Source organism: Corapipo altera, unplaced genomic scaffold (genome assembly GCF_003945725.1).
Source record: "Corapipo altera isolate COAL_440 unplaced genomic scaffold, ASM394572v1 2b, whole genome shotgun sequence".
NCBI classification, from domain to species: Eukaryota; Metazoa; Chordata; class Aves; order Passeriformes; family Pipridae; genus Corapipo; species Corapipo altera.
In genome coordinates this window covers 27,463,206-27,477,013 of record NW_020884874.1, presented here as the reverse complement: position 1 = coordinate 27,477,013, position 13,808 = coordinate 27,463,206, and the positions used below count along the sequence as shown (strand labels likewise).

Below are 13,808 nucleotides of genomic sequence, written 5' to 3'. Positions count from 1 at the left end.
ATAATTAAAGGAACAAACAGGATAAAAAATGGAACGATGGAAATATTTTATATCCTAACATTTGTGGAAAAAGTGAGATGCAGAGAAGTAGAAATGTGGTAGAGTAGCCTGTGGTAGAATAGGTTTCCAGGCTTACTTTAACCTAGTTTTGTTCAGTTACCATCCTTATCCTGCCCCTTATACTACCACTAGACCATGTGACATATCTGCATTGCCTTTATCCACCCTGAGGTTTTTCAGAACCTCTTCCTCTAGCAAGGTCTGTCTCCCAGGGCTGTAGTGAAAGCCAGGCATGCAATGCTGCCCAAGCCAGCTCCAGACAGGGCTCCATATGGACCACAATGCAGCTTGCTGCTTTTGCTGATACTATTAGGGTACTGTCCCATCCAATCAAGTGCTTATAAAATTAGTAAGAGGATGTAAGAAAAGCATGTAAGTGCTCTCTGTAAAAGAGGAAAACAACTGGGAAGCCTTTGATGTTTGGTTTTAAAGTTTTCCCCTAATAATTGTGTATTAAAGCAACCATTTGAAACCTCTCAGGAGCATGCTGGGGTCCTTTAAAAAGCTGTGAAAGAGTTTCCCTGTGTCTACTTCTTTTTCCCCCTCCAGTTTACTTAAAAACTGTGATTGCTTAAGCAGATTGCTCAAAGAGTGATTGCTTAATGAGACCTTTTGCCTCAAGTGATTTTTTTTGACAGCCACAAAACCATAACTTACATTTGGTTTAGGTTGTGATTGGAACACAGCCTGGTACTTTGAAGGTCAAACAAATGCTGAAAACCTAATATTCTCTTGGATGCAGCAGTATATATATATAAAAAAATCCAAGCTATGCTGGATGTGACCTCAAGTCTTAGGGTAGATTTACACAAAGTGTAAACCATCTGAGGTGGTTGGTGCACCCTGGCTGCCCGTTGCTCACCTTTCATGCTCTTCCTTCTTAACCGTTTATTTCATCAGTTGTCTGAACACTTAAACCAGCAGAAGAGATCAGGAGTGTGACAGCCCTTGTGGAGTGGGGAAGGGCAGAAGGGGAAAGAATGAAGTAGAGAAGACAGCTTGTATTTATGAGCATGTCTTTTGAGTTCATAAAAGTCAGTCAAGAATGCATAACCAGCCACAGAAATTATTTTAGCTGGAGCTGCTTTTGATGGAAAACATTTTGCATAGCTGTGACCTCTTAAAAAAAATGACAAGTCCCAGTAACCCTCCTCTAAACAACTTGCAACTAGCCTGAGTACTGTTGTAAATTGGCCTGAGTACTGGTATAGGTTTAATGTCATGCAATTAACTGTTGCAGAGACAATAAAGAAAAGATGTATTACTTCATACTATCTCTTTTAGTCGGCAGATAATAAATTTTGTGTAGTATCCTTCTTCACCTGTGCAGGGAAAAATTCAGAGGACACCCTTCAATGAAAAGCCTTCACCTGAAGGTGATGGGCCATTCCTACACTCAAAACCAAAGGGAGCAGCTGCTATTGTTCCATTCTCAGTATGCAGATAGCATTCTGTGCTTTTTATTTGCAAGCCTGAACCCCCTGAGAAATGGCACAGTTCTCAGTGGTAAAAGAGCCATAAAATAGCATTTTAGTGTTGTCAAAGGGTACCCCAAGTATCAGAAATCTCAATTACAGTCCAGGGATGAATGATCATTAACATGCTTTAAATAAGTGCTGTATAGTGCTGTAGGAATTTTGCATGTAATAACAAACATCACCTTTTGTTGATCAGTTGAAGTGCTTGTTTTCTGTACAGAAAATATATGTATGTCTCCCTTCTTGCTTTATGAAACAAGTATAATAAACTTTCACTAACCAACTGGCAGGCAGCAATATTCTTATACAGTAGTAGTTGTTATAATTATTATGATTAGCAAGATTTGTTCTTGTTTTAATAACTTTTAAAACTGCTTGTTTAGAGGTGAAAGAAAACTTAGGTCCAAGATTTGTTTTATATAGGTAGTTGCCTTGCCTGCATTAATGAGTGTTTTAAGACCGATTAAGAGTTAATACTTGTATAATTTCCTGCATACGGGTTTTCTGCTTGCATCTAAATAATTCCTCCCCCCCCCCAACTCCAGCTTGGTAAGGCTTTCTTTCCTTTTTCTGTATGAAAAAAGTTCAGTTGCTTCAGGTTTGGGGTTTTTTTTGCTTTTTACTGATTTGCAAGAAACAGAACTTGCACTTGAACTCAAGGAAGCTTCTCCAAACCAAAGATTTTTGAGGCTGAAAGGACGAGAGAATGTGCTGAGACACCTCTGTCCTAATCCTGCCTCCTCCTGAATGAGGCACTTAACCTCTCTGTGTTCTATCTATAAAATACATTCAATAATACTTAATGGTTTTACTGCCCTTTGAAAATGTAAAGTGTTATGTGAGTGCCAATTACTTTTATTATGTTCCCTGATGGAAGGCCTCTATGTATTTGTGTTAACTGGTACTGCTAATGGACTTTCTGGAATAATCTTTGGTTAACCAAGCGAAATTGTTGCAAAAAACCACCTGCGTTTTAGTCAAGGCAGACACAGTGACATATGCGAGAAAGTCAGGACTTGACAGCACTTAGCTTCCCTGAGATTGTTTCCTGAGTCAACCACGGGCTTGAGCTACAACACTACCCAGCTTGTCTCATCTCCAGTCTGTGTCTGCGCCTGGGAGAGCACAGTGAGGAAGAAGTCTTGAGCTTTGGACACACAGCCTGACCATCCACCAGCATGGGACACATCTTCTTCAGGCAGTCAAATAAATCCTACAGAATAATTTGCTTGTACTGGTGTTCAGGGAGAACTTACTTTCCCCAAAACTCACAACAACACTGCACAGCTAAGGGCTGGCTCCCAGGCTGGATGTTCCTGCAGACCTTCAGCACATAGTCCATCCCCCTAGGAACATTGCCAGCCAAGCTGGTGGTGTGGTGGAGAATTCTCATGTTTCTCTCAGGCAAGGCATCAGTACTTCATAAAAATGTAACAAGGGTTTGCCAGAAGAGACTGTGTCTCTGATCAGTGGCAATTGTCTGTCACTACCCCTGAAGTGTTTCCAGAGCCCTAAAACCAAATTGGACCTAGTGTAAAGTATTGAGTTTGCATTGGCTACTTGGACCAGGATTGGCCTCAGGAAAATTTTAGACTCCTCATCCTGAAAAGATATGGACTGGACGGGTCTGAAAAAGTATGCACTTTTTGTGTAAGCAGAAAGCATTGAGTGAAGTTGTGATAACTTTACCTATTCCCGGAAAGCAGTTGAAGTGGTTCTCGTTTATCTGAGAAATACTTTTTGGAATCATCATGGTGCAGCTTTTAAGTGGAAGCAGGTCAGACCAGCTCCTAGAAATGGGATCTGAAATAAAAGTGACAAATGTGACTTCCCTGCAGCATCCTGCTCTGGGAACAGTGTCAGGTAGGGTGTTTGATTGGGGTGGTCCATATGCCAAACTGTAAGGCAGGTCTCATTAGGCCAGTTCAAGGAGGATGGAAACCTCTGGTAGAGGAGAAGAGTAAAAGCTTGCCTGATCTTGACTTTCAGTATGAATACAGACTGTGAAAGCAGAGCCTTCTGACTTCTTGAGTTTTGCCCAAACCCCCAAACATTCCTAAGCTATATTAAGTTTACACCTGTAAATTGCAATCTTTTTTTTTTTTTTTCTGAAAGAAGTTTAAAACCATTAGGGCTGAAAATGGCAAATGTAATTTTTAAAAGGAATTAACAGTAATTAAGAGCAGATGCTGTCCTCCCTGATCTCAATTCATTTAATTTCTGACAGACTGTTTACACTTAGACAAGGCAATGTGTGAGTTTGGATTGGTGTTCTGCTATATTATAATTATACAGGCAGGAAAAGTAGAGAATTGTGAAAAAGCAGACAAAGTAGTTAGAGGCTCTTACAACTATGCCACTTGCTGTATGTTTACCTTTCCGACTTTCCTCCCCAGAACTCAGTAAATTGTAGCTAATTTTTTTCTGACTGCATTTACAGAAACAAAAGCAATATCCCTTTAAAAAAAATTGAAATAATGAGACTACTCTTTTAGCAAAATATTTGGATTGAAAATGTTGAGGTTTAGAGATCTTTAATATTCAGTCTTCAAAATAAGTCTTGATTTAAAACACTGGTGGTGTGTAAACAATTAAGCCAGTATGACAATACGTCACACTGTAAGTGCCCTCAGGAGGGAGAATTTAATAAAAGTGTCTTATAATTTTGGTCTGAAGGTCTGTTGAAAGAATTAAGAATAAGTAGCATTATAGAAATAGCTGTGTGAATACCAAGGCTCAAGGAAAACAGTGTTTTTGATTCTCTCATTCACTTGTCTTTGGATTCTGTTTTGCTCTGCCGTTGTTGTGTAGAGGCAAGGCTGTAGTCAAGGTGTGGGTTTTAACCACCTCTTAAACTAAGAGGTTTCAGGGCTCAGCCTGCAGGGTTGCAGAGGCTGAGTGATCCATGCAATTTCAGAACAAAACATCATCTTATGTGCTAGATAAATGCCTAGATGCTGTCTCACCACTCTGCTTAAAGTGGAGAGGTTGGACACCAAGCTTGTGGCATTACAGCAGGCACAGATCTCACCACTTAATCAAACAGTGGTGACTGAGGTATTGGTCCTCCAATGTGCTTTAGGTTATGAGGAACAGATGCTGTTTTTCCTCTTTCTGGCTGTTTTTTGAGAACAGAACTTGCCGTAGGAATTATTTTGCTGTTTGCCTTTCATCCACTTAGATATTTTTCTCTATACAAACCTCTCTTAATTTGGTTGTTTTATTGGATGGTTGCTAGCAATTATGTTGCAGCACCCACCACTACTTTCCTCCTGTCTTTGCCAACCTAATTAGTGTTTTGTTCCAAATGTTGCCTATTACATGACCATCACATAATTGAGATACTGTACTGAATTGTAAATAACAGCCTTTTTCTGTGGTTGTTACCACTTTTCAAAACAGTGCAGTAAGAAAAAAATGGTTGTCTGCCTGTGCAGATTTAAAACACACAATGTAGGAGTGTTCTGATTTCCCACAACATTTTGCGTAGTATAACATCCTTTTTTTTGCTAGAGGAAATACTAAAGATTTTCATGTTACTATCAAGTTAAAGACTTTACAGGCAAGCAGGCAGGACATTTAGGAAAGAGAGAACCTTTGAAGATCAATAGTTAGGCATATGTTGTTCAGCTTACTAATAAGTTAGCTGGAAAAAAAGGATGTGAATATTGGTGATAAAAATTATGGATGTTATTGACTAATGTGATGAAGACAAGGGCAGACTGAAAACCTGTGCAGTTCTAGTCTCACTGTCTCTGAAAGAACATAGTTTAACTGGAAAATGCTCCAAGAAGGACAAGATTGTTTCAAAGGTGAGCAGGATAACACAAAAAGACCATCTTTGGCTCTGCAAGTCCAAACCATATATTTCTGGAGCCTGAGAAAACTTCCTGTAGAAGCATATGTTTCTCCTGCTGCAAGTTTTGCCATAAGCATGTGGTATCAATTGCTGTTGTAAATGGGATACTTTGCTAGATGGAGCTTCACTGTTGCTTTTAAAACTATTTATTGCTTTTACTTTACTTTCCTTCAAAACATCTGGACATGGAGTCATTCTTTATGGCACAATGTTGTTTATTGTCTTGCAAGAATTGGCTGACATTTATATTTTAGGTATCCATCATATTAATTAAGAGATATAGTATAAACATATAGGTTGGATTAGAGTTGAATCAGATGTAAAAAGGTTTCTCTGTCATTTGTCTTCACCTCTGTGTGACTGATTTTGAACAGTTTGAACACCCTGTAGTTATGTCTTATGAGTATGAGTAGAAGCTGCAAAATTGTGATAATGATTTCCAAATGGTAGTAAGGACCCACTGGAGGACTTACTGTTGTAGGATTGAATCTGCAGTGATGCTGCTATTGGGTCTCAGAGAATGGTAATTGCTAGAGAAATTGTTTTTGATAAAACAGAAAGCTGCTTATTTGGTCAAAAGTCACTGAGACAAATGATGAATTTATTAGTTTCAAAATGATTGTTATGATTTTACACACATATATATATATACAAATGCATATGTAGGTAGTGGTTATTTCAGAGGACTTCAGGGTTCATAATGTATGCTAACAGTAGCAATAAATGAAAATCATCTGAGCTTTCTGTTGTTCCTTACTGCAATCAAGCAATTTATTGCATAAATTACTTCTCTCTTCTCAGGTTTGTAAGCTTTATTGAATATTGCTTCCAGCAGTCCTTGTGTTGCTCTTGGGCAGCTACCCAAACTTCCAGGTTACAGAGAGATTTGCTCATACCTATTGTAAATGGTTACTGCCTTCATTTTTTTAGGATGGTAGGATCACACAATTTTGGAATCCCAAATCTAATGCCATCCCTAGAGAACCATGCTTGCCACAACAGGGCTTTTAGTAGCTTTTCCTCCATGGACCCACTGCTGCTTTGTGCTGTCTTATTGTCCAAAAGAGAAAAGATTTATGTCATTGTCACTGATGCAGCACGTACTGCTGCTTTATATTAGAAAGGATAGTCAGTTTAATTTGGAAATTACAGTTTTGTGTTCTACACATAACTGTATTTGCCACCTACTCCTAGCTGAGTACTCTGAAGACCATTCTGGCTTTTCAGAAGTTCAGATTTCCTTATTCATACAAGAGTTCGTGGAATGATCATTGTGTTTGTTGTTGGTAATCACTTGAAAATGCTGTTAATTTATCTTTATTTGAAAAAAAAGATGGTCTAGCCATGGCTTTATTCTGTAAGTGTCTTTCTCCTACCAACCATATAATAGATGAATGGATTAGTGGCAATCTAGGTCTTGTGGGCTTTGGCTGCATGAGGATTTTGATATGTCTCATAATGTCATGCAATTGGTCAATCTGGTGTATAGAGTCAGAGATAGGTTACATCCAAACTGCAATTAATTAATTTATCAACAGTGAAGTGAATGTCTTTCTTCTTCCTTAAAGCACAGTAACCAAAAATTTAGAATTAAAAAATACTTTTTGAATACTTTTCAAAACTTGCCAACATTAAAAGAACACTGATATTTGAGAATGCTGTGCACATCTACACATAATTTCAGCAACATTAAAGTTGCTCTAAATGATGAAGTGATTAATGATTTATTCATAGTTTAATTTAACCTTCTGTGACATTATTCTGAATTAACTTGCTTGAACAAGACTTTGTCTTAAAAATAATCATTAAATCTTGATTAATGTTTCTAATGATAGAAAATTCATGGAAACTTAATATGTTACTTAGATAATAACTACTTTTGTTGTTAACAATAGCCCCTCTTTTGTAGTCTGACTTGGAGCAGATTTAGTTTCCAGCATGAACTTCTCTGTGTTATCTTATTATTTTTTGTAATGCTATTCTCTTTTTCTTTGGATATTTACCCATTGCTGTCCTTTAACCCCTCTAGAGTATTTAGCTTCACAAAGAGTAACTAAATTCCTTTTATTCCTCACTAGAGGGCGTATTTTTCAATGCTTTATTCATTTTGATGTTTCTCTACCATTCTGTCCAACTTCTCATCCCACTTGAAGGATGGTTACCAGATTCAGGTAACACCGAGGTAATTCAACTTTCTTATGCTCTCCCTGGATTTTTATCAAGTTCAGTGTCTCCATTAGATGTAGCTTGAACTGGACTGATATTTCTCCATCATTTCCATCTCCTTTTCATAACTGCTACTGTATAGTTATATTATAACTTTGTCTTCTAAATATGTTGAATGTTCTCGGTTTAAATTTATGATGAAGCTAGTGAGTGATTTACGTTGCTTACATTATCAACCTGCTTTTGCATTATTTCCCACATGCCAACAGGACATCTGAATTATGATTTCTGTTTTTTACTTGTCATCATTAAAAAATTGTCTAGGGTAGAGAGGTGAACTGTATATCCTTTCTTTAGGAACACTTCAATTTATTATTACCCTTTTCCCATACTGAGATATGTAATTTAAAATATTTTCATTCATTTAATGTGTTGCATGTTTTTACAAATCAAATGTCTCATAGAACTCAGTTTCCTCAAAACTATTAATTCATAGAATCATTGAGTGGTTTGAGTTGGAAGGGACCTTAAAGATCATCTTGCTCCACCCCCCCTGCCATGGGCAGAGATGCCTTCCACTAGACCAGCTTGTTCAAAGTCCTGTCCAGCCTGGCCTTGAACACTTCCAAGGATGGGGCATCCACAGCTTCTCTGGACAAGATGTTTAATTTTATCAATTCAACTAACTCACTAATTTTATCTATAGCAAGATAATAAACTCAAAATGTCATGTAAAAAAGCCATCAAGGCAATTTGATAAGTTTTTTCTATGAACTACTGTTGATATGTATTATTATAATACAGACTTCTAAACCTGAATTAATCAAAGTTTGTGTTAGCTCTGATACCCAAGGTAGGTGTCAGGCTTAGTGATCATTTAATTCTTTGAACTATGGACCCACAATAATTTTTCTTTCCATTCCTAGGTTTTTGAAATTTTCTTAACTTTGCTGAAAGGTGCCATGGTCTAGTGCCACGGTCTAGTAACCACGGCGGTAGTGGATCAAGAGTTGAACTTGATGATCTCAGAGGTCCCTTCCAACCCAACTGATTCTATGATTCTATGAAATTGTAGTTAAAATTCTAGACAACATTAATATTGTTGACCAATCCTTTTAGGACTTTTTAATGCAAAGTATTCACATTCAGTTACTTTAAAAGATGTCGGGTAGTATATTTCTATTCTCAGGAGGCCAACAAGATATCACTGGTCTACAGTATTAGTGAGGTAATTTATTAGCTTTATTTTTTACTTTCTCTCTTTAGTTTTTGTGTAGATTACTTGGCCTCAATGCAATCTGAATTTCATCTGTGGCGATGGGAAAAATAGAGCTAATAAAAAGGGCTTAAAAGGGGTTTGAGGATAAACATAACAAAAATAAAGACTGAGACAGTGTGGAGACAAAGCAAAGCATTTTGGTGTCCAGAATATTGTAGAATAGGCAGAGTTTTAAGGAAAGTGAATTGCCACTGTTGTAACAAGCTCAGGTTTTCTGCAACAGTCAAAACAATCTGTTGCAGGAAAGTATGCGGCCATGTGAAATGATGGCAATATAATTGACTTGTAAGGCACTGATCTCAAACTTCAGACACCACACCTGGATCTGTGTCCCTGTATTTCTGTCATACTCTTCAAGCGTAGGAAAAAACACTACATTATTATGTGTTGTCATACTAAGGTAATACTTAAAAGGAAACATGGGGGTTATTATTTGTTCTCCATATACTGACAGTTTCTTTCTGCCAGTTTTGTTTGAGTGCTGTAACCAATGCTTTGTTGTTAAGAGTGTTGCTCTTTTAAGTTTCAGCTCTATTGTTCAGGCTGTTTGGTGACTCAGATAAATGCCATTCCATCAGTCTTTGAAGTCTGAAAATTGTATTTGGTAATAAAGGGGAAATACAGGAAAAGGCAATTATTTTTTCTCCTATTGTTACCACTTTCATAAAAACAGCAGGTAATGTAACTGTCTAAATTCACTTCTAATGATTGATAGGTGAGTTTTATTTCAGATATGTCAAAGCTATTTCCTTTTTTTGAATGATTCTTTGTGAATAGGTTGATTAGCTCTCTTAGATATTTTCATTAAAAATAATTATATCAACAACTGTTTTACCAAACATAACAGTATTTTTAAAGTTATTGTGAACTGTATTTTTTTTCTTCTCTACCTCTTTGTTATTTGAAAAATATATTTCATAGCACAACACTTATCTTTAAAAACACGTACCTTTTTTTCTTCCTTTTTCTCAAGATAGCACTTGAGAGTATGTCAGGTATATTCCTCAAATATACCTGATTTAGTATATACCTCTAGAGAGGACACAACACAGAAGGAAAATCCTGCCATTTACTGGACTGGTAAGGTAGTTTACCCTCTAACCTCTATTCTGAAGACTAGTGTAAATAATAAGTACCAAATAAGAAAAAGTATGACAAAGTTTATATAATAATGTGTTACACTCATAACACTGAGGAAAAGATAAATAAGATCTCTTTTAAGGGAACTTCTACACATTTCAATTTAGGAAGTTCCTTCTAATTTCAAGGAATTAGTTATGCAAGGTTTAATGAATTGAACTATACAATCTCCCCTTTGGATTGAAGGTAACATTCACGAAAAGTGAGGAACTCAAATAGAGAATAATACAATCTGTTCCATGTAATGAACACAGGAAGGACCACTGCGATTATGTTTTCATATCTACCTTCATCATTATTCTCTCATATTAGTATTTTTTATTATTGTTATAAGCAATCTCTTAATTTTGCATTCATTGTTTCCAGTGTTTAAATACAGAATAAGAGAGGTCACGTCCTTCCTCCAGGTGCTATATACCAATAGAAACATAAACATGTGTTTCATCAGTGAATTCTGAATGCAGTGATCAGCATTTGCTTACTAGTTTATTTGAAATGCTATATCTGGGCCCTCTTCCACACAAGTACAGCACTCGCAGTGTGATGAATTGTTCATGAGTCTATAAAACAGCATTCCACCAGGAAAATTGGTCTGGGGTTAGCTAATTAGAGCTGTCATTTAATTTTGTAAGGCATTTTTCTATTTTACCTCCATCATACCCCAAGCAACGTGGCCCTGAGGTGGAGAGATGCCCCTTTCTACAGTGGGCACCTGGCTTCCCAGGCCACTGTCAATAGGTGTGGGGATAGAGATGCTGTCCTGGCTCTTGCTCTGCTTTTGGCAAAGCGTACGGCTGGGAAACAAAGAGTGTCAGAAAATACTGACTGTTCTGTAGGATGGAATAATTATTAGGATGGATCTAGTAATGGACAAAACTCAGCCCAAAACGAAAAAAGATGTCTCTTTTTTTCTCCTTTTGGTTATCCAGCTTTAATGCACTTTTTAACCTGGTTCTCTGAAAAATGTTGTTCCACTTACAAAACCTGGAGTGTTTTTACTGTCTTCTATTTATTCTTTCAGGATTTGTGGATTTAACACTCCATGATCAGGTCCATCTACTGGAATGTGCTTGGTTAGAGATACTGATGATCGGCTTAGTCTGGCGCTCCATGGAACACCCAGGAAAGCTTTTATTTGCACCTAACCTATTACTGGACAGGTCAGTCTGCATGTTGCTGTGAATTATTTACATTAATTTATTGCTGCTGCAATCAGATTAATTTTTAGCTCATAATCATATCACCAATACTACAGTTTGACAGTACTTCATGTTCAAGCAGGCTTATAAGTAAGTGAAACTGGAAAGGGAACTCTGAAAAATGTGGAAATGCTCTGGAATGTGATGCTGGTCATTTATTAGACAAGTAACACATCTGAAATTCATCTGCTGGTTGAAGCGCTTTCTTTCAAAGGCAGCAGTAAATGCATCCTATAATCTGTACTGTTTGTTGCAAAACTAATTAAAATTAAATACTCAATGCTAATCACTTTAATTCAGATACTTATTTTTGCTTACCTAAAATCTACCTAGTTTTTCTTAGTTAGAATGGATTTATCCAAGCAGCCAGCCAAAATTTTGGATGAAAATCCTTAGTCTCAATTGTATTATTTATTTATAGAGAAAACATTAAGTTTTGGATTTTTTTCCTTGAAAACTGGAGTCAAATATATCAAACACATACCTGATTGCTTCCCTAAGGCTTTTCTAGCCAGTCTTTCTAATATGCTCTAGGTATTTCTGACAGAGAAAAATATGCATCTCTACTGTACAAGAATATCCTATAATTTTAGCTGGCAGTCTTCACAATAAAAGAAGAAAGACTGATAATTTAAAACATATTTTCTAGATATCTTAATGCAAACTCAAGTTCTATTTTGCTTAGTCATGGGAAAAATTTCATGAAAATATTTCAGTTAAAATTTTCAGAAAAAGTTAGTTAGGATATGGTCATCTTAGCTATTGGTACTCCTCTTAGTTGAAGGCTACTGCCCACACAGCAGAGTTGGAAGGAGAGAGCTTATATGTGCACACTGATCACTTCAGGGCAGAGTTTGGCATCCTGTGGCAATTTGGGAGTGGAGGAAGAGCTGAGCTGAGGAGACAGAGTAGTACAGTGAGGCAGATAAGAGCTGGGCAAGCTTCTGATCACCTCATATATCTTCAGGGGCAGTGAGATACAGCAGAGGGGTGGAAAAAGAAGGTCAAGGGCAGTGCCTCCAGCTACTGCAACCATTAGCTGTGTAAATTAATCAAAATGCTTAATAGCAGAAAAATGTCTTTTGATCAACTTTCTTAACTGCGGGGTCCTGAGTTTTCATGGTTGCCTTTGTGCGGTGTTAGTCCTTTGATTCCCCTGTCCGCTCTTTGCAAAAAAATCAGATTTATTTTTAGTTTTTTAGTAAAATAAAATTGATAATGCCTTACAGTATAAAATATAATATTTTATAGTTTAGAGAAGTATTTATTAGGAAAAACTCTATTCTGCTTGTGTAAGCACATGGTCTCTGAGCTATAGAACTATCATCGTGGCTGGGCTTCGCGAACGAAGATTTGGGGAGGGCTCTACCCACATTTGTTGCAAGCATGTTGGTGGCTAAAAAGGCCAATATGAGACAGGCATGTCCGGTTGCAAAAGGCACAGCAGAAAGAGTCCTTAGATGGTATATTCTGCAAGGCACGATTCTTTCTGTGTTGTCTTTTCTCCTCAAGAGTGATCCTGCGTGCTTTCTCAAAAGCATTAGCAGCGTTATAGATGGTGTGTCTCCAGGCCTCCCGATTGTTGTCCTCCTTGGACACTCTCTAAGAGCTTAATAACTTTCTTATATTGTGGTGCCCAAAACTGCACACAATATTCAAGGTGAGGCCACACCAGTGCAGAGCAGATGGGACAATCCCCTCCCTCGACCAGCTGGCGATGCTTTACCTGATGCCCTGCAGGACACGGTTGGCCCTCCTGGCTGCCAGGGCACTGCTGACTCATATTCAACCCCAGGTCCTTTCTCTGTGGCACTGCTTTCCAGCATCTCATTCCCTCATGTGTAGGAACATCCAGGGTTGCCCCATTCCAGGTCCAGCACTTTCTCTTATTGAACTTTGTATGGTTGATAATTGCTCATTCCTCTGATTTGTTGGGATCTCTCTGCAGGGCCTCCCTGCCTTCAAGGGAGTCAACAGCTCCTCCCAGTTTTGTGTCATCTGCAAACTTGCTTAGTGTCCCTTCCAGTGCTACATTCAAGTCATTTATGAGGATATTGAAAGAACAGGGCCTTACCAGTCTGATGTTACCCCATTCACTATTACTCTCCATGCTTGACCCGTGAGCCAGTTGCTCATCCACCACATGATGTGTTTATCCAGCTGTGTGCTGGACATCTTGTCCAGAAGAATCCCGTGCAAGACATCATTGAAAGCTTTGCTGAAATCTAAAAAGATTACATCAGCTGGCTTCCCTTGATCAGCTAGGTGGGTTACCTTGTCGTAGGAGGAAATCAGTTTTGGTAAACAGGACTTTCCTCTCATGAAGCTGTGCTGGCTGTGACCAATGACTGTGTTGTATTTCAGATGTTTTTCAATATTTCCCCAATAATCTTCTCCATAACTTTACCAGTCATTGAAGTGAGACCGACAGGCCTGTAGTTTCCAAAGTCCTTCTTCATGCTCTTCTTGAAAACTGGGACAACATTTGCTGTGTTTCAGCCAGCTAGGACCTATCCGGATCCCCAAGACCTCTGAAAAATCATTGAGAGAGGTTTCGTTATGACATCAGCTAGGTCTTTGAGGATTCTTGGATGAATCCCATCAGGCCTCATAGATTTGCAGGGATC

General features: G+C 37.9%; 1 protein-coding gene across 1 annotated transcript in view; it reads left to right on the top strand.

The window, feature by feature from the left end:
• Positions 1 to 13,808, top strand: part of ESR1 (estrogen receptor 1) — a 160,549-nt gene that overhangs the window by 128,558 nt on the left and 18,183 nt on the right. The window contains 1 exon segment of the mRNA XM_027634262.1: positions 11,004 to 11,142. Coding sequence (XP_027490063.1) covers positions 11,004 to 11,142 — 139 coding nt within the window.